At 40.2% G+C, this 27,912-nt stretch overlaps 1 protein-coding gene across 1 annotated transcript in view; it reads left to right on the top strand.

Moving 5' to 3' along the window:
* Positions 1-27,912, top strand: part of LOC115458920 (serine/threonine-protein phosphatase 4 regulatory subunit 4-like) — a gene marked incomplete at its 5' end in the record, with an annotated part of 224,254 nt that overhangs the window by 50,348 nt on the left and 145,994 nt on the right. Inside the window, 4 exon segments of the mRNA XM_030188773.1 lie at positions 1,398-1,435; positions 1,437-1,527; positions 1,530-1,561; positions 11,781-11,900. Of these exon segments, the coding sequence (XP_030044633.1) occupies positions 1,398-1,435; positions 1,437-1,527; positions 1,530-1,561; positions 11,781-11,900 (281 nt within the window).

Raw genomic sequence — 27,912 nt, 5'->3', positions numbered from 1 at the left:
TAATTATATTGAAGCATGTGTTTTTAGTTTCTTCACATGCCAAGTAGAGGAGTGTGGTAGCCGTGTTAGACCACTCTTAAGGTTATCAATAGAAATCAAACAAAATAAAACATGGAAAAGAAAATAAGATGATACCTTTTTTATTGGACATAACTTAATACATTTCTTGATTAGCTTTCGAGGTTGCCCTTCTTCCTCAGATCGGAAATAAGCAAATGTGCTAGCTGACAATGTATATAAGTGAAAATATTCAAGCATTACTATGACAGTAAAATAGATACCATTGGAGATTCTACATGGAATGTTGCTACTGTTGGAGATTCTACATGGAATGTTGCTATTCCACTAGCAACATTCCATGTAGAAGGCTGCGCAGGCTTCTGTTTCTGTGAGTCTGACGTCCTGCACGTACGTGCAGGACGTCAGACTCACAGAAGCAGAAGCCTGCGCGGGCCACATTGGTGATCTGCAAGGGCCAGACTTCTACATGGAATGTTGCTAGTGGAATAGCACATTCCATGTAGAATCTATAGAAAATCAAACAAAATAAAACATGGAAAAGGAAAATAAGATGATACCTTTTTTATTGGACATATCTTAATACATTTCTTGATTAGCTTTCGAAGGTTGCCCTTCTTCCTCAGATGGGAAATAGCAAATGTGCTAGCTGACAGTGTATATAAGTGAAAACATTCAAGCATTACTATGACAGTAAAATAGATACTATGGAGATTCTGCATAGAATGTTGCTACTATTGGACATTCTACATGGAATGTTGCTATTCCACTAGCAACATTCCTGCGCAGGCTTCTGTTTCTGTGAGTCTGACGTCCTGCACGTACGTGCAGGACGTCAGACTCACAGAAGCAGAAGCCTGCGCGGGCCACATTGGTGATCTACAAGGGCCAACTTCTACATGGAATGTTGCTAGTGGAATAGCAACATTCCATGTAGAATCTATAGAAATCAAACAAAATAAAACATGGAAAGAAAATAAGATGATACCTTTTTTATTGGACATAACTTAATACATTTCTTGATTAGCTTTCCGATCTGACGAAGAAGGGCAACCTTCGAAAGCTAATCAAGAAATGTATTAAGTTATGTCCAATAAAAAAGGTATCATCTTATTTTCTTTTCCATGTTTATTTTTGTTTGATTTCTATTGATTCACATGCAAAAAAGTAGCAGTATTTAGCACAGTTTTATTGGAAGCTAATGTATGCTAAATCTAATTGCTGATTGGCCAGTACTAATTTTCCATTTTAACTGAAAATCATCTAGGCTATTGGCTGATGTCAAGAAAGTCAGTGTGGTTGTAATTTTTTTTATTTTTATTTAGCCCAAGTAATATATTACAAAGGAAATTCAATGTTATTCTTCTGTTTGTTCAAAGGAGTTTTCACTCAGGATCAGCACTTGTGGTTCCTGGAATTTTTATAAGAAACTTTGTAGACTTGGTTTACACCAGGAAAATGGTCACAATGACAATCAGCTTCAAACCATAGAACTGGAGAAGAAGTATTGCTAGTAAGGAAGAACTGTGCTTACAACTTTCCAGTAAGTTGCTGCTAAGTTATGAGAAATAACTGTAAGGGCCCTGTTTACTAAGCTGCGCTAGAGGCGTATTAGCATTTTTTAGTGCGCGCTAAGCATACCACGCGCTAACTGTGTAGACGCCCATAATATTCCTGTGGGTGTCTACATAATGGGCACTAATTTTTAGCATACACTGAATATTGCTGACACCAGCATAACTACAATGCCGCCACTGACATGCCCAAATTTTGTTGGCTGGTCAGAGCCATTATTCAGCAACACCGCCCGTTTGTGCTTCTGAACATCGGCAGCCCTGTTTTTGCTACAGTATTTAGAAATAAAAGGCCGGATATCAAAGAGGTTTATATATTAGGTGACAGCCATTAAACTTACAGTATGAAGCCTTTGGCCATCAATTTTCAGCAGCACTATCTGTATACTGCTGCTGAATATTGTCACTGACCACTCCGGCACTGTCCATATAGTGCTGGGGTGGTTATACTATGTAAGCCGCATTGAACCTGCTATGAGTGGGAAAGTGCGGGGTATAAGTATTACAAATAAATAAATAAATAAATAATGATTTTTAAAAATTTCTATTCTGCACGATCCTACAACTCTCAGCAGATCATAGCATAACATACATAATATAATTTTAAAAGAAGACGTACACACACACTTGCAATAAAAGATTCTTGACTAAAACAAATCTGCCACTAAAACAATAAGGAACTTAAACACCCAGCTTTAAACACCATAAAAGCTTGGGCAAAAAGGAAAGCCTTCAAATATTTACGGAACTAAAGAAGTGAAGTCATACCTCTTAAATGAAAGGGCAACAAATTCCACTGCCTCGCACCCTCAATATAAAAAAATAGTTGAACAGTACTCAGCCTAATATGATGAAAGGAAGGAATATCAAGCAAAGGTTTGAAGAACGCAGTGCACAAGCAGGCTGATGGAACTTCAAAGACCTAGCTACAGAAACTGTTGCTTAAAGCCTTAAAAATTAGCAACAATATTTTAAAGCTGATTCTCCACTGGATGGGTAAACAGTGCAACTCTTTAAGTACTGGTGTAATATGAGCCAAGCAAGAGGTGTCTATGAGCAAACGAGCAGCAGCATTTTGAGCAATTTGTAAAGGATGGGTCCTACCTAGAGGCAACCCAAGATGCAATGTGTTACAGTAATCAAACAAGGGAGTGATCACACTGTAGTACAGGCCTAAAGTTAGTGGGTGACAACAACTGCTTCAGCCGCCTAACCAGACGTAATTTGAAAAAACTTTCTGAACAGATATACCTATCTGATTTGAAAATGACAAATTAGAATCCAACCAAACCCCAAGATACTTTAAGCTCAGCACAATGGGAATTTTCAAAGAATCTAATACAAAGGTTTCTGGAACCAAAAAAGGTGAAGTATTACCAGACAAAAATAAAATTTGCAATTTATAAATATTCAACTGAGAATGATTAGCATCCAAGCCCTTAGAGACTGTAAAACAAGTAGCTAAAAATTGAAAGCTTTTCTCAACAGTATCAGACAAGAAAAACTGAATATCATCTACATAAAGCCTGAATTGAACATCTAGACATCGAATGACCTGACAAATAGGTCTCATATAAATATTGATCAATGTAACTGATAACGCTGAGCTTTGGGGTACAACTGATGCCAAATCAACACATTCTGAACACCTAGAACCCTGATGAACCCGAAACTGTCTCTGAGAGAGGAAAGACTCAAACCAAAGTAGTACTTTACCACTAATAGCGGTCTTTTAAGCAATTCAAAAGGATGCAGTGGTGCACAGTATCAAATGCAGCAGAAATATCAAGAGTCACCATGAGATACTCAATTCCTTTGTCAAAACTAGACCGAATAGAATCTAACACAAAAATCAGAAGCATCTCAGTTGAATATTTTGGCCTAAAATCTAACTGAGAAATATCTAATACACTATGAGGCATATTTTCAATGCACTTGGATTTACAAAGTTACATAGGGGCTCATTTTCAAAGCACAGACTTACAAAGTTCCGTAGGTTACTATCAGGCTCATGTTCGAAAGAGATGGACGTCCATCTTTCGACTTAAATTGGAACATGGACATCCATCTCCCAGGGACGTCCAAATCGGTATAATTGAAACCCGATTTTGGACGTCTCCAACTGCAGTCCTTCAGAAGGACATCCAAATCTCAAGGGAGCGTGCCAAGGGTGTGTACAAGGTGGGACTAAGGGGGGCGTTCCTAAGATATGGACGTCTTTCAGCAATAATGGAACAAAACAAAGATGTCCAAGATTAAAACTTAGATGTTTTGAGCTAGACCTGTTTTTATAACTAATAGCTGCAGTGGGAATTGAACCCACTTCCCCAGGATCAAAGTCTGCTGCACTAACCACTAGGCTACTCCTCTGCTCTACACAAAAGGTGCCCCAATGACCAGATGACCACTGGAGGGACTCAGGGATCACCTCCCTTACTCCCCCAAATCACAAAACATTTTCCAAACAGCACTTTCAAAAGGAATGACCTTTCCTGTTCTGATTTTGGATGTTTTACAAAAAACGTCCAAATTCAGACTTAGATGTGATATCCAAAAATGCCCTTTCTGAATTTGTCTTGCCCAAAGTTTCAAGGAGCAGCAGTGGGAATTGAACCCATGTTGCCAGGATCAAAGCCCGCTGCACTAACTCCTCCTCTGTTTTGGACGCCTTGAATTTGGACGTTTTTTGTTTGAAAATTTGCCAAAAACAAGGACGTCCAAATCACAGAACATCCTTTGTATTTTGGAAACGAAAGATGGACATCCATCTTTTTTCTAAAATGATCTTCTCCCCGCCTCCGAATTTGGATGTCTTTGTAAAACGTCCGAATTCCGACTTAGACGTTTCTTTCAAAAATGCCCCTCTATGTAACTTTATAAGTGCTTTGAAAATATGCCTCATAGTAACCTATGAAACTTTGTAAGCCTAAGAGTTTTGAAAATGAGCCTCTGTGTGTATCCAAAAACTCCTGAAGCTGGAATAACCCAACTTTCTCAAGGATTTTAGCAAGAAAACCAAGACATGATATTGGACCTACAATTCAGGGTCTTTAGGGTCTAAACTTATATTTTTCAAAAGCAGACACACAGCAGTTGTTTTAAATGGGGAGGAACTGAAACCTTAGTAAGGGGTCCTTTTACTAAACTGCAGAAAAAAGAACCCTGCACTGGCGACAGGGGCCATTTTTCCTGCTCTCCAGGGCCCTTTTTCCCACAGTCAGTAAAACCCTAAAAAAATGACCACTCGGTGAGATAACTTTCACTGCGTGGCCATGCGGCGGGGAGCCCTTACCACCACCCATTGAGGTAGCAGTAATGGCTCTGACGCTAAACGGTAACTGGGCAGCATTCAGCAATGCCCAATTACTGCCAGGTTACCGCCGATCTAGCCATTTCTGGGGTTTTCTTTTTCCTCCGGAAATGGCATGCTTGGGGCAGGACTGCCGCCGCCGGCCGCATTGGGCCAGTGGTAGTCCTGAAAGAGTGAGCGGTAAGCCCGCGTTGGGCTTACCGCGCTCTGTAAATGGCCCCTAAGAGACTTATTAACCAAGAGGACAATCACATCAAGCATTTCTGATTTGAAAAGCTTGATCAATGAGGGCAGTCAACGGACAAAGAGAAACATTCAAGCTGTTCATAAAAGTTAAACTGTTTAGGAGACACCATAGAGAATTCCTCCCAAACAGCAAGACCTATCCTAACTTTTCTTTGCAGGCCAAGGGATATTCACAAAAGAATCAAATATGTTAGCGACCTTGTTGCTAAAGGCCTTGGAAAATCTAGGTGCATGAGAGTCAAACACGATTGATCAACTGGCCTAGTGGTTAACTTCCAAACAACAAAAAGCTCAGTTAGAGAAGATGGAGCAGAAGAAATAACTTTATCATAATCTTTTTTTTGCTGACAGAATAAATTCCTTATACTTAGCTAGACATAATTGATATTCATGCAGCCTAGAATCAGAGCTATTTTTCCTCCACAGTCATTCCTTTTTTTCTTAATTCTTGCCTAGCCTGTCTAATAACATAAGAGAACAAAGGAGCAGAATTAGATCTCTGTTTACTTTCAGTCTTCAAAGGGGCAATTATATCAAGCGTATTCAATAATGTATTATGCCAGTGTTCCACAACTTCAGTATCTGAATAAGAATCCAAACCTGTCAACAGCGGACACCAAATATCCTTACATTTATTATTTATTTAAAATTTAAAACGAGGTCTTATTATACTGAGCAAGGTAGATACAGTAAGCAATATAAAATATACAATTCCAATTGCATTGTTCAAACTGTTCAAAGAAAAATAGCATTCTCTCAAAGCATAGTAAAACCTCTTAATATTTTCGATTTTATAGAACTATTCAAAAGAAAAAGAGAAAAAGGGAAGAAGAGAAAAGGGGGTAAGGAAGGTGGAAAAGGGATCGCAAAAAGAAAATATAACCCAGTGATTGGAGCCCAAAAGTAGGACAATACAAGAAAAGCCAAACCATGCCTCACTCACCCACAAAATTCAAATTGCATACAGACCCCCCAGATTTTAACCCAGATCTTAAAGGAATTACGCCTAATAGCTATTAGCTTCTACGGTTTATATACTGTGTACAGCTGGGACTTCCATTTTGCTATGAGAGGAACCCCTGGTGTCTTCCAAGCAGCTGCTAGGGTAAGCTTGGCCACATGTAGCAGATGACAAACCAAAAGTATCTAATATTTCCAAAGTCCTGGAGTCTCCTTATTCAACAGGAAAATCCCAGGATTCCAAGGAACCCTCAGGCCCATTATCCACAGTATCTGAAAGCTTACAAATTTCCAGAAAGCAGTCGCCTTTGGGCACACCTTCTCCAACATAACACAGAGGTCAGAGGAAACCAACGGTTGAGATGATCTGGAGTTAAGTACCAGTGATATACTATTTTAACATATTCTCTCGAACATTAGAGGTAATAGTTCAATGTAGTCCCAATCCCCCTTGTTATATGTGACACCCAAATCATGTTCCCATCGGAGTCTATGCTTTGTTCCAGAACTCGAAGTCCCTCAATAAACCATAAAGTGTACTCATCAAAAATATAGTGGATCGAAACTCTCACAAATATCCTCAAAGAGTTATATTCACCCATCAATCTGGGTTTAAAACGTTTAGAGGACAATAAATGAACCAAATGTACATAAGCATAATGATGGGATTGTGGCAAATCATAGTCACGAGACAATGCTTGTGAAGAGATCAAGGCGTCTTCTCATAAAATTGACCCCAACAAGTTAATCCCCTTTGTTCCCACATCCTATACACGGAGGGAACCAAGCCAGGAGGAAATTCAAGGCTATAGCAAAAGGGTGTATAACGAGAAAACTGAAAATCCACTAGAGTGCACAGGAATCCCAAATTTAAAAAGTATGTGGATTTAAAAAGTATGTGAAATGGTAGGGGGAGCAGCTGTCTGTATAAATCAGTCTTTGGGGAGCCATAGCATGTATTTCAAAAAGACCGATCCCACCTGATATTGCTCAATATGTATCCAAATTTGGAGGGGTTACTTTGAAACCATTCAATTGCGGAATGGGCTTGAGCTGCCCTATAATAATTCCATAGGTCAGGTACCCCCAAACCTTCACTTGCTGCATCCCAAAAAGAATCCATTGAGAGATCCTGGGCCTCCTGCCACCCCTAATAAACTTATCAGTACACCCTGAAACGAAGAGAGAACCTGACAAGGAACTTTAACCGGAAGCACCTGAAGTAAATACAACAATCTAGGTAACACATTCATCTTAATGGCTGAAATTTTATCAAACGAAGATGAGGTCTGATGTTTCCAATGGTCCAAATCAGCCTTGCTAGCCAAAAGCAACTTTTGGTAATTAGCAGCATACAAATGAAAGTAATCAGGTCTCAACCACACCCCAAGATAACGTAGCTGTTCAGCAACCCAACGAAAAAGAAAAGATTGTTGGAGATGTAATAATGTGGGCCCATCTATAGTCAAATTAAGAGCTTCGGTTTTATTCATATTAACTTTAAACCCTGCAATTTGAGAATAAGCCTGCAATACAGATATCAAATTAGGCAGAGTAGTAATAGGAGATGCCAAAGAAAGCAAAACATCATTAGCAAACATCTAATTTTATGCTCAGTAGCACCCACCTGAACACCCTGAATATATGGTTAGATCGATTAGCTGATGCTAATGGTTCCATCACCAGAGCAAATAGCAAAGGGAGACAATGGGCAACCTTGCCTCATACCTCTGGAGAGGGAAAACATTGCTGAATTGCCTTCATTTATGCGAACACAAGCTGAGGGTTCAGAGTAAAGCTCCAAGATCCAAGTTCTAAGAAAGGCCCATGGCAGCCAAAACCTGATTCAAAAATCCCCTAGGAACCCTATCAAAAGTTTTCTCAGCATCTATTCCCAACAGGAGAGACTGCTGACTAGCCTTAGAAGAGATATAGTTTAAATTAATGATTTTACAAATATTGTCAGCAGTCTGCCTCTTAGTGACAAATCCAACCTGATCAGCAACAACCAAAGTTGGCAACACAGAGCCCAGCCGTACAGCAAGAATCTTAGCCAAAAGTTTTACATCTGCATTTAGGATCGAGATAGGATGACAATCAGTCCTATCTTTTCCTTCTTTCAAGATGACAGAGATTCAAGCCTCCAACACTGAAGAGGGCATCTGAACCCCATCTCTCACCCCATACATAACATCAGCTAAGAAAGGAGAAAATTCAGCTGTGAATATTTTATAAAATTCTAAAAGAAGGTCATCTAATCTAGGTGACTTCCCTATTGCCTAGATTTTATAGCATGCAGAACTTCATCAGGGGACCCTACAGCTTCCAAATGTTCCTGCTGTTTCTCCAAAAGGCAAGGCAGAGTGGAGGAACCCAAGTAAGAGTCAGTCTCAGAGTCCCTGTATCTCCTCATCGCAGGAGTACAACCCCTCCAAAAATTCACGAACATGAGCCCTAATTAGGTAAGATCTATACAATAAGTGATCCATACTATCCTTAATTTTCCCAACCATGCAGTCTGCTCGTGCCCTTTAGAGTCTGCAGGCCAGAATAGAGCTTGCCTTATCAGAATATTCATAGTAACTTTGCCTCACCCTATCCAAAGCAAACAGTATGTCCTCCTGATATAAACACTCGAGAGAAAGCCGAGCCTCCTGAAGCTCCCTCCAAATCTTGGGAAATTCATGCAATTTATGAGCAGTTTCCAACTGTGTTATTCGAGAGAGAAAAAATTCTTTAAGGGAATCACATTTCTATTGTTCAAAGTGACATGTTTCAAAAAGAAACCTCTCGTAACTACCTTCAAGGCATCCCAAGCCACCGAAAGCAAAGAACCTGAGTGCAATTTATGAGATTAAATAGTCCTTCAAATGCTCTTTATATTCCCGTACTACTGAGTCATCTTTAAGGAGGGTGGTATTAAGTGTCCAAAAACGGTCCACAGGTTCAGAGCAGATATCAAAAAGCTCAACCTAGCATGATCAAAAAGAGTTAAATTCCCTATAGAAACCAATATCCAAAGAGTTAAGAAAAAGTGCAGCCTATCTGTGAATGTGTGGAATTTATGGTATTGTGTGCTTAGATTCATGGTTACTAAGATGTGGTAAGATTTCCAGTTAATAAGGGTAACAGACAAATGTAACACAACGTGATTGCAAAGCATGTATGTCATTGAATGCCAACATTTTGTTGTTCATTGAATGCAGTGAAAACGTCTTTAGCATTCATTAACTGAATTGTAGATAACATGATACAGTTATTCAACTGATGTTATCACTGTAAGAATGCAATCCCTGTTCATTCTCTGCCCCTTTCCACATTAGTTGTTACTATTATCTACTAAGGTGCCATGTTTAATTGTAAGCACATGTTAATTGCCACATTAACAGCTAATACAACTTAGTAGATATGCCATTTTGGTGCTCATTTTGAGAGCACATAGACTTACAAAGTAACCTATGTAACTTTGTAAATCTATGAAAATGAACCTCTTTATGCTAACTTAATCTGCAAACATGTTTCTTGATATAGCAAAAAAAAAAAAAAAAAAGATTCAAATGATGTCTTATTTTATAAGCTGACTCTTCTTCCTAAAAGATGATGTGTAGATATGCGGAGCCCAATTTTAGAAAGGACATGGAAAGGGGAATTCCCACCATATTTTACAAAAAGCTTTACCAAACAGAAAATCTCTTGTAAAATACATGGAAGTGAATGTCTGTGCCTCTCCACATCCAACAGGAGCACTGATTATAAAAACCTGCATATAGTTAAAAAAAAAAAAATAATAATGTATACTCCATTTTGTACATAAGAGTAGCTTTAAATAAGTACCTGAATATATGTAAACCGCTTTGAATTAGTTGCAAAAATCTCAGAAAGGCGGTATATCAAGTCCCTTTCCCCTTTCCCTTTTTGAATCGCTGCTCCTGACAGCATCTCTGTCCGCACTTCCGAACACCTACCCAAAACATCAGTAACTCTTCCTTCTAATCCTCCCTGCATCGATATCCCTTCCAACACCCCCCAACATATTTATAATCCTTCCAGCCCTCCCCCATCAATACCTATTTTGATCCCCCCCCCCCCCTTTAGAAAAGCACCATTGGCCCTCGATCTTACTCCTGGCTTTTACCAGGGTTCTCTGATGTCTAGTGGGTGATTTCCAGCCGCTCCTGCTCTGTTGAAGTCCTGGGTTGAAAACGGTATCTGCAACCCCTAGCAGTATTCTCATGGTACTACTGTTGTAGGCTAAACTGCCGTATAAAAGATAGCTCTTCACCCCTAGTGCTAGTACTGTGGCTTGACTGCTAGGGATCGAGGACGCCATTTTGAATCTGGGACTTTCATAGAACAGGAGAGATTGGAGATCATTCCTTCTCCCTACTAGACACAAGGAACCCCCCCCCCCCCCCCCCCCTAGTAAGAGCTAGACGGGGATTCCAGGGGCCATTGTCTGTGGGGATTCAAAAGGAGGTATTGCAGTGTTGTAAGGAATTGGAAAGACTAGTATTAATGTTAAGGGGAGTGATATGAAGAGGTCTTGAGGTGAGAGAATCGGTGGGGGGGGGGGGGGGGGTTGCCCTTGCCCTTGCCCTTGACCTTGACCTTGCTTGCCTCGGGGCAGGTGTAAATGCTAATGTAGACAATTTTTCATATCCACGTGTATTCTTCTTATAAAATGTGGAATACCTGTTGGTATGTTAGGTCCACACAAATAAACCCTCTCCACACTAACCATATCCCCTTGCTACATAGAAGTGGTGTAGATCACCAAATGTTAAATAGAGACTTTCTAAAATCCCTGCTTGCACACATAGGTGATCTACACATTTAAAAGTCACTTTTTACACATGAGGATGCTTCTAAAATAAGGGCCATAACATGTTTAAATAGTACATAATTAAGCTACTAACCCCCTGTATTTTATATATGACACTGAGAATTCCATGTGAAAATTGAAGTGTATTCCATAACAGTGCAAATAACCTAATTGATTAACAAGCTAATCAGCACTCATAATTGGCAATAACAATTAACAATAATCAGCTATGGTACAGTTATACAGTTGTGTGGAGTGGGTTTTGGGGGAGGGGTTGGGGGGCTCAGCACCGAAGGTAATGGAGCTATGCACCTGGGAGCAATTTGTGAAGTCCACTGCAGTGCCCGGTTGGTGTCCTGGCATGTGAGGGGAACCAGTGCACTACGAATGCTGGCTCCTCCCACGACCAAATGCCTTGGATTTGGTCATTTTTGAGATGGGCGTCCTCGGTTTCCATTATGGCCGAAAACCAGGGACCACCATCTCTAAGGACGACCATCTCTAATGTCGACCTAAATGTTGAGATTTGGGCATCCCCGACCATATTATCAAAACGGAAGATGGACGCCCATCTTGTTTAGATAATAGCGGTTTCCCCGCCCCTTTCCCGGGAGGGTCCTTGGAGATGGACGTCCTTAGAGATGGTCATCCCCATTCGATTATGCCCCTCCATGTAACTTTGTAAGTCTAAGTGCTTTGAAAATACATCTCCACATCATGAACCTAAAAGTTAATATATAGCATCTTAAACTATTTGCACCTGTTTTAATTGTTGTGTACCATTTTTTAAATTCCTATAATATGTGCAAGATTAATTTAAAGACTTAAAGATTGTATCTTATCGTTATAGGCCATGATTATCTTTGTGGGTTCCAAAAATTTTCATTTAGAGCTGTTTTCTTCCTTCTTCTGCCTTTGCCATGACCCAGAGGTGCCAGTCAGACTGACTATGGCTACTGGCTTCTATGAAGTAAGTATAGAAATACATGTTTGTTAGTATTCTAGGTTCATTAATGGCTTGTTTAATTGCCTGATAAATACATTTTTAGACCTAAATATATCTTGTCATCTGATCAAGAAAACTGTATATGCATATTCAGATCCATATTTTATTTATAATGCCTAAGCAGAGTCATCAAACCTCTTCAGTTTTTCTCTGTTCTTGCAGAGTACTCTTACAGGTATACACTGAGGAGTAGATTTTTGAAGCATCTACCCAGCTAACTTCAGGAGTTAGCATCCAAACCTGAGCTTTAATGATTTATCTCTAGTGAGTGGCTAGATGTAACAGTCACTAGGCAGCTTTATTTAGCCACTCAAGATGTGGGTATTCTTGAAGGCATGATTGAGTTGGAAGGAGAAACTTAACTAGTTTTTACAAATTTTCAGCGCAGTTGGCTAAATCAGGCAGCTATTCCTGTGTATAGAAAAAAAACAGTTTTAAATATAACTGGCTATGTTATAGCCAGCTAGATTTAGGCAAACTTTCAGACACAACTGAGCCAGAATGCGGCTGAAAATAACCAGTTGTAACATAGCAGCAGTTTAATGAAAATTCACCCTTTACAGGTTTAGGCTACAGGACTACATATCTTAGCTTTTGCAATATTTGTTATTCCTCTACCACTTTTCAATAACATGAATAACTGAGCGAGTCTATAATATTATAAATCAGAAGAAGCCTAATTAGTTTCAACTGTTATTTGTTATAGTTAGTTGCCAAACTGAAGTAATTGCTAAACCAAAAACATATACTCTTCTGATATTTAAACTCCATAGTTGGCATTGCTTTAAAATGTTGACCACGATGCTTTAAGTTCTACCCAGATACTTATCAAGGAGCGGTACCATAGGCGTAGACTGGGGGGGGGCGAGGGGGGGCAATGCCCCCCCAAACGACGATGAGGCGCCGCCGCGCCATTAGTTTAAAAAAAAAAAAAAACACATGCACGCACGCGCTCCTCTCCGTCCGCTTGGCTTCCCTGCTCTCTGTCTGCGTCCCGCCTTCCTCTGACGTCAGAGGAAGGCGGGACGCAGACAGAGAGGGCAGGGAAGCCAAGCGGAGTAGCGGACGGAGAGGAGCGTGTCCGTCTACCCCTCTCTCTTCCTCCCTCCCTCCCTCCGCCGCAGGCAGCAGTCTTTTCCAGCGTTCCTGGCAGCGGTAGCGTTGTACACGCTGCCTTCGGTCTGCCCTGAAGCCTTCTCTTCAAGTTCCTGTTCCCGCATAGGTGGGAACAGGAACTTGAAGAGAAGACTTCCGGGGCAGACCGAAGGCAGCGTGTACATCGCTACCGCTGCCAGGAACGCTGAAAAAGCTGAAGACTGTTGCCTGCACCGGAGGGAGGGAGGGAGGGAGGAAGAGAGGGGGTAAACGGAGTCACCATCTTGGACCTCGCGGGGGGGGGGGGGGAGCAGAGGGAAGATGGATGGGACTGGGAGGGGTGGGGAGCAGAGGGAAGGAGCAACAGATGGATGGGACTGGGAGGGGTGGGAAGCAGAGGGAAGGAGCAACAGATGGATGGGACTGGGAGGGATAGGACTGGGAGGGGTGGGAAGCAGAGGGAAGGAGCAGGAGATGATGGGACTGGGAGGGGTGGGAAGCAGAGGGAAGGAGCAAGAGATGGATGGGACTGGGAGGGGTGGGAAGCAGAGGGAAGGAGCAACAGATGGATGGGACTGGGAGGGGTGGGAAGCAGAGGGAAGGAGCAGGAGATGAATGGGACTGGGAGGGGTGGGAAGCAGAGGGAAGGAGCAACAGATGGATGGGACTGGGAGGGATAGGACTGGGAGGGGTGGGAAGCAGAGGGAAGGAGCAGGAGATGAATGGGACTGGGAGGGGTGGGAAGCAGAGGGAAGGAGCAAGAGATGGATTGGGACTGGGAGGGGTGGGAAGCAGAGGGAAGGAGCAGGAGATGGATGGGACTGGGAGGGGTGGGAAGCAGAGGGAAGGAGCAGGAGATGGATGGGACTGCGAGGGGTGGGGAGCAGAGGGAAGGAGCAGGAGATGAATGGGACTGGGAGGGGTGGGAAGCAGAGGGAAGGAGCAAGAGATGGATGGGACTGGGAGGGTTGGGAAGCAGAGGGAAGGAGCAGGAGATGGATGGGACTGCGAGGGGTGGGGAGCAGAAGGAAGGAGCAAGAGATGGATGGGACTGCGAGGGGTGGGGAGCAGAGGGAAGCCTACTGGAAAGAAGACACTGAATAAACAGAAGACACTGGACCAAAGCGAATAGAAAAACTAAATGATCAGACAACAAAGGTAGATAAAAGTATTTTATTCATAATTTATTAATTGAAATGTGTCAGCTTTTTGAAATGTGATCTGTGATATTTTGCCTGTAAATTCAATTCCTTCCTCCACATTAGCATATTCATTTGCATATGTATATATGCAAATGATATGCTAATATGCTCCGCCCATTCTTTGCCCCCCCAAATGAAACAGTCAAACTACGCCTATGAGCGGTACTCAAATACCGATGCTAAATATCTCGATATAGAGTAGCTGTTTGAAATTGTCCAGTACTGGGATAACTATCTGAGCAAGTTAAGACACCTGTTTTGCTTTCCTAATTTGGTCAGATAGTTATCCTGGTACTGGCCCTGAATTATAATGGTACATAACTTTTGGCTCCAATCTTGGATCAAACCAGCACTATCCATATATTTCCAGGGTGGTCAATAAAGATTTCCAGCAGAATTATCTGAATAATGCTGCTGAAAACGAGGATATGGCCCGTTAAGTGCTGCTGAATATCAGGGCCATAGATTTTAATTTTGAGTATGTGAATAATTTTTTTTCTAATTGACTTGTCTATGTGAAATAGGTTCTACACTACACTGTCATACCAGGGCACAAATTATATCATAGTGATAGGGTGGATCGAACTGGAGGAGGGGTAACATTGTATGTTAAAGAAGGGGGAAAGGACAGTGATAGGAGTGTACTACCATCCGCCTGGCCAGGATGAACAGATGGATGTAGAAATGTTAATGGAAACTAGGGAGGCTGAGGAACACAATAATGGGTGATTGCAATTACCCTGATACTGACTGGGTAAATGTAACATCAGGGCATACTAGGGAGGTAAAATTTCTTAATGAAATCAAGGACTGCCTTATGGAGCAGTTGGTACAGAAGCCAACAAGAGAAGGAAAAATTCTAGACCTAGTCCTCAGTGGAGTTCATGATCTGGTGCAAGAGGTAATGGTGCTGGGGCCACTTGATAACAGTGTTCATAATATGATCAGATTTGATATTGGTTTTGGAGTAAGTACACACAGGAAATCCAATACGTTAGCATTTAGCTTTTGTAAAGGAGACTATGATAAAATGAGAAGTATAGTGAAAAAAAAGCTTAGAGGAGCAGCCGTGAAGATAAAAAATTTATATCAGGCGTGGATGCTCTTCAAAAATACCATCCTGGAATCCCAGGCCAAATATATTCTGTTTATTAAAAAAGGAAGAAGGAAGACCAAATGACTGCTGGCATGGTTAAAAAGTGAGGTGAAGGAAGCTATTAGTGCTAAAAGAAAATTTTTGAGAAAATGGAAGAAGGACCCAACTGAAAATAATAAGAAACAGCATAAGGAATATCAAGTCAAATGCAAAGCACTGATAAGGAAGGCAAAGAGGGACTTTGAAAAAAAGATTGCGTTGGAGGCAAAAACACATAGCCAGCAAAAGAATCGGTTGGACCGCTAGATGACTGAGGGAGAAAAGGGGCAATCAGAAAAGACAAAGCCATAGCGAAGAGATTAAATGAATTCTTTGCTTCGGTCTTCACTAAGGAAGATTTGAGAGAGATACCAGTGCCAGAAATGGCATTCAAAGCTGATGAGTCAGAGGAACTGAATGAAAGCTCTATAAACCTGGAGGATGTAATGGCTCGATTTGACAAGTTGAAGAGCAGCAAATCTCCTGTACCGGATGGTATTCATCCCAGAGTACTGATAGAATTGAAAAATTAGCTTTGGAACTATTGTTAGTAATATGTAATTTATCTTTAAAATCAACCATGGTACCAGAAGATTGGAGGATGGCCAATGTAATGCCGATTTTTTAAAAAACGTTCCAGAGGAGATCCGGGAATTATAGACCGGTGAGCCTGACGTCAGTGCAGGGCAAAACCATGTAAAATGAGTTTATCTTGTTGAGCAGACTGGATGGACTGTACAGGTCTTTATCTGCTGTCGTTTACTATCTTACTATGTAAAGAACAAAATTTCAGAGTATATTCAAAAGCATGGATTAATGAGACAAAGCAAACATGGATTTAGTGAAGGGAAATCTTGCCTCACCAGTCTATTACATTTCTTTGAAAGGGTGAACAAACATGTAGATAAAGATGAGCCAGTCAATATTGTGTATCTGGATTTTCAAAAGGCGTTGGACAAAGTACCTCATGAAACACTCCAGAGGAAACTGGAAAGTCATGGGATAGGCGGTAGTGTCCTATTGTGGATTAAAAACTGGTTAAAAGATAGAAAACAGAGAGTAGGGTTATATGGTCAATATTCTCAATGGGTAGGTAGTGTGGTTCCACAGGGGTCTGTGTTGAGATCGCTGCTTTTTAACATATTTATAAATTATCTAGATATGGGAATAACTAGTGAGTAATTACATTTGCTGATGATAAAAAGTTATTCAAAATTGTTAAATCGCAAGTGGATTGTGAAAAAGTAGAAGAGGACCTTATGATACTGGGAGACTGGTCATCAAAATGGCATGTGAGAAAGAGGAACCCAAATTACAGCCTCGTAATGAAATGCAAGGTTCATTAGGAGTCAATGACCAGGAAAGGGATCTAGTCATCATCGTTGATGATATGTTGAAACCCTCTGCTCAGTGTGCGGTGGTGGCTAAGAAAGCAAATAGAAGGTTAGGTATTATTAGGAAAGGAATGGAAAACAAGAATGAGGACTTTATAACGCCTTTGTATCGCTCCATGGTGCGACCGCACCCTGAATATTGTGTTCAATTTTGGTCACCTCATCTCAAAAAAGGTATAGTGGAATTAGAAAAGGTACAGAGATAGGCGACGAAAATGATAAATGAGATGAGATGATTTCCCTATGAGGAAAGGCTAAAGTGTGACAGTCTGCATTTGGATGTTTTTCTCACAAAAACGTCCAAATCAGTATTTTTGAAAACTCTTTTTAGATGTTTTTCTCTGAAGTGCACCAGAAGTGTGTCTAAATCTCAAGGGGGTGTGCCAGGGACGTGCTCAAGGCGGGACTTGGGCGTTCCTAAGACAGACGTTTTTTCAGCCATAGTGGAACAAAACAAAAACGTCCAGGACTAAAACTTAGACGTTTTGAACTAGACCTGTTTTTATAACAAATAGCTGAAGTGCGAATTGAACCCACTACCCCAGGATCAAAGTCCACTGTACTAACCACAAGACTACTCCTCCACTCTACACAAAAAGGTGCCCTTACTCCCCCAGTAGGCACTAACCCGCCTCCCACCCCAAAAAATATGATTAAAATATTACTTGCCAACCTCTGATGTTATACTCAGGTCCATTAGAATAGCATACAGGTCCCTGGAATAGTTTAGTAGTGGTGCAGTGCACTGCAGACAAGTGGACCCAAGCTTCTATCTCCCCCTGCCTGTTACACTTGTGGAGGAAACTGGGAGTCCTCCAAAATCCACCAGAAACCCACTGTACCCACATATTGGTGCTCCCTTCACCTTGAAGGGCTATGGTAGTGGTGTACAGTTGGGGGTTGTGGGTTTTGGGGAGCTCAGCAGACAAGGTAAGGGAGCAATGGTGAGATGTGTACCTGGGGGTATTTTATAAAGTTCACTGCAGTGCCCCCAAGGATGCCCTATTGCTTTCCTGGGGATGTCACGTTTCCACTATTCTACCTGATGTCAAGCTTTCTATTTTTTTTTATAACATCTCAGCCTTGTGTCTATTGTTTATCATTAGATTTGGGCTTTGAATTCAGATCTATAGATAAAAAGGAGGTCTTATTATATATATCTAAATACCAGAGTGCTATTTTTCCATAGTGTACATTCCCTAATTACCTGTCCCAATACAACTGAAGCTTTTACCTTCTTAGTGCATGTAAATGGTTTCATCCCTGTGTGGATTCTCTGATGCCGTATGAGGCTTTGTTTCCAACCAAAGCTTTTACCACACTCAGTACATGTAAATGGTTTCACTCCTGTGTGTATTCTCTGGTGCATTGTGAGGTTTACCTTCTGACCAAAGCTTTTACCAGACTTTATACATGCAAATGGTTTCTCTCCCATGTGGACTTTCTGATGCACTTTGAGATTTACATTACAACCAAAGCTTACATTACAACCAAAGCTTTTACCACACTTAGAACATGTGAATGGTTTCACTCTGTTATAGATTTTCTTGTATATTTTGTACGTTTTGCATTTGAATGTTTTTTGTTTGAAAATGATCCAAACAGTAAAACGCCCAAATCACAAAACGTTTTTCCAAACAGCATTTTCAAAAGGAAAAGAGAGACCTTTTTTTTGTAGAAAATGACCTTTTCTGTTCTGATTTTGGACATTTTACAAAGAACATCCAAATTCAGACTTAGACGTCATATCCAAAAATGCCCCCTATGCATTTGACTTGCCCAAAGTCACAAGGAGCTACAGTGGGAACCAAACGGGAAGTGGACCAATGACTTCAGGACGTCGAGACTATGGCGGTGAGTATACTTTATTGTAGACTCAACACAGTACTGTGTTTCGGCCACAGGCCTGCCTCAGGAGTCTTGAATGGAGTAAAAAGAATTTGTATATTTGTTCATCTTGAACGATACACAAAGTGGTATAACCAAGAAGTGTCCAATACTTTTAACTCTCAAACAATCATCAAACTCAGGTATAGTAGAACAACAAATTGCCTCTCTCTTCAGAAACTTCTCAACGTCCTGAAGTCATTGGTCCACTTCCCACTTCTTTTTCTGCATCTATAACCCCGTGGGATTTAGTATTCATCCACTCAGTGGAGAATCAAACCCATATTGCCAGGATCAAATCCAACGGCACTAACCGTTAAGCCACTCCTCCTCTGTGTTAGACATTTTGCATTTGGATGTTTTTTGTTTGAAAATGGACCAAAAAAATAAAATGTCCAAATTGCAAAACGTTTTTCCAAACAGTATTTTCAAAAGAGAAAGATAGACACTTTTTTGTTGAAAATGACCTTCTTTCCTGTTATGGATTTGGACGTTTTATGTAAAACGTCCAAATTCAGACTTAGACGTCATATCGAAAATGCCCCTCCATGGCTCTTCAGCTTGGGGAAAAGACGGCTGAGGAGGAGGTATGATAGAGGTCTATGAAATAATAAGTGGAGTGGAACAGGTAGATGTGAATCACTTGTTTACTCTTTCTAAAAATACTAGGACTAGGGGGCACGCAATGAAGCTACAAAGAAATCAGAGAAAATATTTCTTCACTCGACGTTTAATTAAACTCTGGAATTCGTTACCAGAGAATGTGGTAAAGGCGGTTAGCTTAGTGGGGTTTAAAAAAGATTTGGGTGGCTTCATAAAGGAAAATCCACTTGGGGAAAATCCACTGCTTATTTCTAGGATAAGCAGCATAAAATCTGTTTTACTCTTTTTGGATTTTGCCAGGTACTTGTGACCTGGAAGGCCACTGTTGGAAACAGGATACGTGGCTTGATGGACCTTCGGTCTGTCCCAGTATGGCAACACTTATGTTGTTACCGTGTTTCCCCGAAAATAAGACAGTGTCTTATATTAATTTTTGCTCCCAAAGATGCGCTAGGTCTTATTTTCGGGGGATGTCTTATTCGGGAGTAGTAGGGGGAACAGTATTGAAGTGGGGGGGGCGGTATCCTGCAGGAGTAGGCTGTGGCTCGCCTATCTGCCCACAGTGACCACAGGACTTGAGCAGAGCAGAGCCACCCTAGCCGGGCTGGGAATGGAGGAGGGGTATGAACTAGGGAAGGTAATGGAATGTGGGGCCGGGCTGCTCTGGCTGGGGGGTCTCAGGAGGTTGTGAGAGGTCTTAGGGCGCAGGATCATCCCTACCGTATTACAAACATTTAAAAAAATTTTTTACGGTAGCTCCGTTCCCCGTTGGTGGTGCTTTATGCGCTCCTCCTTTACATTCACAACACTTTCCATCCTTCTAGTCTGACTTAGCCCTTGGGCAATGGAGCAGCGCCGAAAGGGCTCGGTTACTCATTTTCTTTTCTTTTATTATTTCTGCAAGGGGGATGTTTCTTTTCTTTCCAGGCTCACTTACCGGTAGTTGATCTTCACAAAAGCATGAAAGAGGATGGTAGGAGTCTGCTGGACGATAGATTTTCCACCTCAGTCTTGTTTCTTGCATTTCTTTTATGTTATTTCGTCTTTGGGTTGCAGCGAAAAAAATTAAGGTTTCTGTGTCCATGTCCCATCGGGGCCAAACAAAAACTTTGCTAGGTCTTACTTTCGGGGGAGGCCTTATATTTAGCAATTCAGCAAAACCTCTACTAGGTCTTATTTTCAAGGGATGTCTTATTTTCGGGGAAACAGGGTATGTATAGTTGTTGTCAAAGTGCTTGTTTCACCCAGGGTTTGAAACAAGTGATAGAGGGAGTAATTGTGCTTAAACTGCTGAGGTTTTTGTCATTGAAAATGTCAAAAGTTTAACTTTTAGGACTTTACTTTTTCATTTGTGCCACTTCTACCTATATATTTCTAAAAACAAGATCCCTGTATGTAGTTTCCAGCACTTATAAGTGGAGATATTGAAAAACAGCACTTCCACCTATAATCACTGATATCTATGTGGAAGATAGTGATGCTGCTTTTTTAGTCCACATATTGGTTTGTGAAATCACTGGTCCCACTGTTCATGCTGGCAAATACACACGTATTTGCTGGCATCCTTCTACCTATTTTACAAAGCCTCACAAATTCCTACCTCAGTGTACTATGCAAACTAGAGCTTATAGTATTTTTGGATTTTTCAAAGTTCATAAGGTATTTCACAAAGTCCGTCACAAGAGAGTCCTCAGGAAGTTAAAAGGTCACAGGACAGATGGCATTGCTCTGTTATGGATTAAAAACTAATTAAAAAAAGACGGAGGAAGGATCGGTAGTAGTGTGCCCCGAGGCTCTGTGCTGGGACGTGCTGTTTAGCATATTTACATCTGATCAAATTATTCATTGTCCCAATTATTCATCTGCCCATTAAAATGGGCATGAGATTGCAGAAGGTTCTTGTGAGACTAGGAAACGATGCATCTAAATGGCAGATGAAATGTAATGTAGAAAAATGCAAAGTGATGCATACAGGGAAAAATAATCCCAATCCCAAATGTAAAATGCTGGTTTATGACTTACAAGTCATCACTCAAGAAAGAGATCTTGCAGTCATTGTGGACACTACATTGAAATTGTCAACTGAGTATGCTGCAGCTGCCAGAAATCAAATAGAATGTTAGGGATCGTGAAAGGCAATGGAGAACAAAACTGAAAATGTTATTATGCCTTTGTATAGGTCTATGTTACAACCACACCTTGAGTACTGTGTGCAGTTCTGATCCCCCCCTCTCAAAAAGGACATAGCATAACTAGAAAAGGTACAGAATTCAGTTCCAATTTTTGATATTGATTTTTAAGTATGAGATCTGATGGAACAAGTGCTTGCCACAAAGGCTCTGGTGATATCAATCAAGGTAGAGTCCAAGATCCTCACAGGGATGTTTCTGCAAACTCTTCCTGTGCATGCAGTAGGGAAAAGTACGGTGGTCCCTTTGAGAGTAATTCTATAACATGGGCACCTATTTTAATCCTATTCTATATGTGCCTACTATTCTTGATAGTTTCAGAGAACACGACCATTCACACCAGCCTAGACATATCCATACACCCACATGAATTACTGTATTTTATAATTTATGTATGCATGTGTACACTCCACCCAAATTCTGCCCAGATACATTCCAACCAGCAGAGTCTATGCATCAAAGCATAATGCTTACTTTTCTGCTAGTTGGTATAGTGCAAGAGGCCATTTATGCAGGTTAAGTGTAAATGACTAGATTACTACCATTTTTGCACCTTGTAGAATTACTCTCTAAGTGTGGAACTCATTGCCCTTGGATATTAGGGTAGAACTTAATTAACTGGCATGTAGGAAAAAATACAAACTTACCGGTTGATATTGAAAATGATTTAAGCAGGCAGAAGAAGCTCCTGCCCACTTAACTCATACTTTGCGGGCCAACCGCTGTGACACTTAACGAGCATTCTGAAAGTTGAGTTGGGGAGGAGTTGGCGCTATGTGGGTGTCAGCAATGTGCCTGCATAGCTATGTGACCAAATGGAACTGCATAAATAGCAGTCCTAACTTTGGTCACTTAGCTGTGATGGTGACGACATTGAAATCAGCCCCTCTCAACAATCCCCCCCTCAGAAAATCAACAACCCTCCCTTCCCCAAGATCCTCCCAGACCTCCTGTTCGATCCCTTGTGATCTAGCAGAGAACAGACAGGTGCAATACTCAACTCCTGCCTCTTCAACATGGCTGTCATGACCTCTAGCAGCAGCCTCGCAGACTTCGGTACGATCTCTAGCAGTAGCCTTCAGGAGCTGAATATTGACCGGTTGGTTGTTTCCAGGTTATAGAGGTAGGAGCAGACTGCCCAAATGCAGTCTTGGACTCTTTCTAATAAGAGGCCATGGATTTGGGGGGGGGGGGGGGGTGGTTTTGGTTTATAATCCAGTGGCTTGGGTAAGGGAGCGCTTTTATGAGCCTATATTTTAATTGTGATCTTGGTAAGGTTTGGTAGAGATAAAATATTCTAATGTATTAACGTATGTTTTAATGTATGTCTCTGTGTTGTATTGTTCACAGAAAACGAACTGGGTTCACAGTCTAAAGTAAAGTAATAATAATGTCTATATAAAACCACCTGCAAAACAAATTTCATTAATTACAATTTAACGTTGTCTTCATTAAATTCCCATAAAAACATACAATAGAGAAATGCTGCAGACTGAATGCCATTTACTTCCTGCTATAATAAAATGGTATATTATCCCAAACACTACCTACTTATGAATTCAGCTGATACTACAGTTGCTTTATTGTCTGTCCAAATTATTCTCAAAAAAGAAAATACTATTCTTTAATATAACAGGATTCAGCTGTCATTCAGTCCCTCGCAACTGTTGGATCTTTAAGCATGTCTCCTTGAATTCACACTATTCCCAACTTTTCCTTGGAACTTTCAAAACGTTATTTTCTCGTTCAGTGGATCAATTGCTCCAATGTTGTATCAGTATATAAATTGTATCTATAAATAAAGGTTAAACAGATCAGCAAGGAGATAGAGATGATAGAAGTTTATAAAATCATGAGTGAAGCAAAACAGTTGTTTAACCTTTCAGACAATACTGAAACAAAAAAGGATATTGCATAAATCTAACAATTGTCATATTGAAAACAAATTATATTAAGTATTTTTTTCTCTCACAGTGATCATTGTGGAATTATCTAATCTAATACAGGCACTCCTAGCCTGCTTTACCAAAAAGGGCTTAAGGCGGATTACAATATAAAAGAGAATAATGGAACAAAAAAAATCCATTGGAATACAAAATAAAACATAAAAAGCATAAGCATCACTTAAATAGCAAAATATCAAGCTAAGAAAGCATTCAAGTATTGCGAAAATAGAATAGTTTTGATCACCTTTCTAAAAATGTTATAACAGGTACTATTTCTAATATCCTTAGTCAATTTATTCCAGAGTTCTGGACCTTTGTAAGTTATAGTTCTGTTCCTAGTAGTCATCTTACGGCATATTGACAAAGAAGGAGTCTTTAATTTTGTCTCCTGAACCAACCACAAGGTTCAAGGGGTTGAATAGAATGAAACCTCATTGGCAAGGTATTCTGGTGCTAAGCCATGTAAGATTTTAAAAACAAATAACAAAAGTTTATAATGAATTGGACATGGGCCAGCAGCCAGTGTTACTTAATCAGATAAGGTGTTGCATGATCAATTAATCTACCTACTGTTATCAATTTAGCAGCTGCATTTTGTACATGCTACATACGCCAAATTGAAGAATCAGGTAGACCTAACAAGACTATATTACAATAGTTTAGTTGACTGGTAATTGTAGCCTGTAGTACCATCCTTAATTGTGATGTTTCCAAGAAAGGTTTGATTCTATGTAAAATCCTGAGTTTAAAAAAAGCCTTTCGAACAGTGTAATTTATATAAGCTTCCATGCTCAGAGTGGAATACAGTGTTACTCCTAAGATTTTAATATTGGATTGGAGAGAAATCTCAGCATCCTGCAGTTATACTGTAATATTAGGAATTTTGACATCTTTAGACCCCACCCCTAAAATATTTGTTTTACTAGGATTAATTTTCAAATCATTTACCAACATCCATTGGGAGATATTACTAAATAGAAGAGACCTCAACTCAACAGTATTTTGAACACCATTCATCACCAGAAATACCAGAGTGATCTCATCAGGATAAGAGTAGTACGTTATCTTCAAATAAATTATCAGCTGATATAATTCACTCAGATAAAAATTAAACAAAATGGGAGATAACAGGGAGCCCTGTGGACTCCCACCCCTTCCAACTCATACTCCAGGAGTTAGAAAAAGAACTGTTCCAAACAACCTGTAGATTCCGATGTTGAAGGAAACCTGCAAACCATTTATAGACCGAGTCTTCTGATACTTCCATATATGACAGCCTCTTCAAAAGGGTCTAATGATTTACCAAGTCAAAGGCTGCTGACAGGTCCAGCTGCTTGACCATTGTCGGTATACCTTTGTCTAGATTACATCTAAGTTCTGTTATTAAAGCCAAAAGTACTGTTTCCGTGCTAAAGCCTGGACAAAAGCCAGGCTGGTTACTATCTAGGATCGTGAAACTGGTGAAGATGGTTTTGCAGCTGAATCCCAACTACAGCCTCCACCATTTTGGCAATAAATGGAATATTAGCCACAGAAATACAATTGGAGCATTGCATAGAATCCAATTTCGGTCCCTTCAATAAAGGAGTTAGCAAAATATACCCTAATTGAACTGGCATGTTGCCCTCCTTTAAGAGCTGGTTAATGAGCTTAGTCAATAACAAGAATCCTGAAGGCATACCTTTAAATATGTAGGCTGGACATGGATCCAGTCTACATGCCCCTTTAGCAAACTCAGAATAAAGTTTCTCAATCAATATACAATGTACCTTGGTGAAAGAACTCCATGATTGATCTACAGGAAGATCCACAGACTGTGAATTCTCTTCATTAATTACTGAAATAATCTCATCAAGATTCCTCAAATTCTGTCTACCCTTGCTTAATTCCAGCTGGATTTTACAAACCTTTTCCTGGAAAAAAATTAGCAAACTTATCTTGAGAAATTTCTGAATTAACGATCTACTGTTCTGATGAGGTGAGATCTCTGACAGTTCTAAAACGTTTTCTAGAAGAATTACCAACGTCTGTTATTAGTTCTCTTTTGAACTTTGATCTCCATTTTGTCTACAACATTGTTTTTGGTCTTTTGTTTGTTCAGCCTGCCAAGCTCTTTCTAGTTTCCTGCAAACCCTTTTACTCTGTTTTAGTTCCCCAGTATATCAAGGGTCTTTATATGCTCGAGGCTTAGTTAATAAATGTATTGGGGCGACTTTGTCGAGCACACTACGTAAGGAATCATTCCAAAGTTGCAACTAAGCATCTTCCATTAAAGACTCTGAATCAGTTATATTACTTAACACTTCTGGAGGATGACTAAGTGACTAACACAGAGCAGTTTAAAAGATATTTGGACAAGTCCATTAAAAATTATTAGCCAGGTGGACTTGGGAAAGTTATCACATCCCTTGAAATTAACTTTGAGAAATGTAATCTTGTTTTTGGGTCTGCCGAGTACTTGTGACCCAGACTGGCCACTGTTTGAGACAAGATACTGGGCTTGATGAATCTTGATCTGTTTGAGCATGGTTTATCATATGTTCTTCTGTTTAATAATCAGAAAACTTTGTAGGACCCATGAGTGTCATACTATTTAATTACTAAAACACTGTGTATTAAATAATAGAGGGTGGTATGTGTGTAGGTGAGCTAGAGACAGGGTAAAGCACTCATTGAAATCTTATTTTTGTTTGGTCCAGACTTTTAAACAAAATTTCCATCTATCCTCCATATCAAGTACCATCTTTTGGTGGCAAAATTGCTCAGTTGTAATGTGAAAACTATTTCTAAATGACCTCATGCAATCAGATCATCAAGGTCCAAACAAATCTGTTTGCTTTCTTTTGATTGCAACAGAGTTTTCCAAAAGCACTTTCAAAAAGTGCTGTTCCTACACAGTATATAATATGATATCCAAATCATTTTAAATTTCCATCATGCTATTTAAACATGGTCTCAAATTCACCTTACACTGATGCTCACGTGTACTACAAAGTTTTTCCTGATTAGTGACCATTGTAGGACCATTTCACAGCCCTTTTTTTATCAGCCTTCTGTTGTAATAGTCATGTAGCAATCTACAACAGCTGTTGGTGAGAATTTTTCGAGCAGGTTGATTTTAGCAATTCCAGGGAGGCAGAGCACTTCTCCCCCGTTTTCCAGGCTGCCTTGGTTTCATTTTAAGGCTGGAATGCAGTTCAAATTTTTGCTATTGATTTTTAAAGTAGTAAGATCTGATGGACCAAAGTTCTTGCCACAATGGCTCATTTGATAAGTCATTCTTATTTTGTGTCCTTTTTCTCCATTGCTAACTCTCTTCTCTATTCTTCCACCTTGCTGCACTGTTTATCTGGAACTGACCTCCTGAGAGAGTGCATCATACTCCCTCACTAGCCATATTCAAATTCATTCCAAAATCCACGTTTTGAAGTTGCTTTTACATCTTGACCACTTCTCTATAATACATGCGCCTAGAATCTCATGTATATACAGTATTTCTTGATTAGCTCATATGCTCTATGGAGCAAGGACTGTCATATGTGTATAGTACTGCCTAACCTGGTAGTGCTTTAGAAATGATAAGTAGTAGAAGGAGTGGTAATTTGTAAACTTAAATTCTGGAAAAATACAAAAACCTTAATGGCCCATTACATTTAGATTGGGGTGGGGAGGGGTATGCAAATATACATTAAAAGCAATCCCTTAAAATAAGTCAATTTAAACTGTATATACAAATGATCTTTTATTACAATGCATTTTTAGCAAAATGTGTAACCAGAAAAAAAAGTGTGTTCATAAAAATAATCCTTATTATTGTAATCATCACACACCAAGAAGTATCCTACTGGTTAGAGCACCAGGCTAACAACCAGGGAAGGGCAGAGTTCAAAACCTACTGCCGCTCCTTGTGATCTTGGGTAAATCACTTAATGTTCCATTGCTTCAGGTACAAACTTAGGGGCCATTTTACTAGATGTGAATGCATGCCTAGTGCGCCAAAAAAGCTTACCAAAGAACACATTAATGTGTCTTGTGGCAATTTTCTCTTGCACGTGGTATTTATTTTTTTTTAATTTATTTTTGGAAGGGGGATTTTTAGGGACAGAGGACAGGCATGGAAGTGGTATTCAGGTAATGCGTTCACATTAGCGCATGGTACCTGAATAACTTCAGGTTAATGCGGGAACCCTTAGTGACTCCCAAGTAGGAGGCAGTATGTGCTTTTGTGCAAATTATTTGCAGTTGCCATGTACTAGTGACAACTTTTAGCGCAGAACCTGCAAATAAACAAATTGGGGCCGATATTCAGACTGTGGGAGTTAGCCGGGCTAACTCCCGCGATCACTGCTAAACCCAAATATTCAATACCAGGCCACTTTTTATTTATTTGTCGCATTTGTATCCCACATTTTCCCACCTCTTTGCAGGCTCAATGTGGCTTACATAGTATCGTAAACGGCGTTAACCGATTCCGGTGTGAACAATATCAAGGTGATATTATAGTAGAATGAGGTACATAGTAATA

Source organism: Microcaecilia unicolor, unplaced genomic scaffold (genome assembly GCF_901765095.1).
Source record: "Microcaecilia unicolor unplaced genomic scaffold, aMicUni1.1, whole genome shotgun sequence".
In the NCBI taxonomy this organism is placed as follows: domain Eukaryota; kingdom Metazoa; phylum Chordata; class Amphibia; order Gymnophiona; family Siphonopidae; genus Microcaecilia; species Microcaecilia unicolor.
Note: the sequence above shows the minus strand (reverse complement) of the source record. Positions and strands in the feature narration are given on the sequence as shown.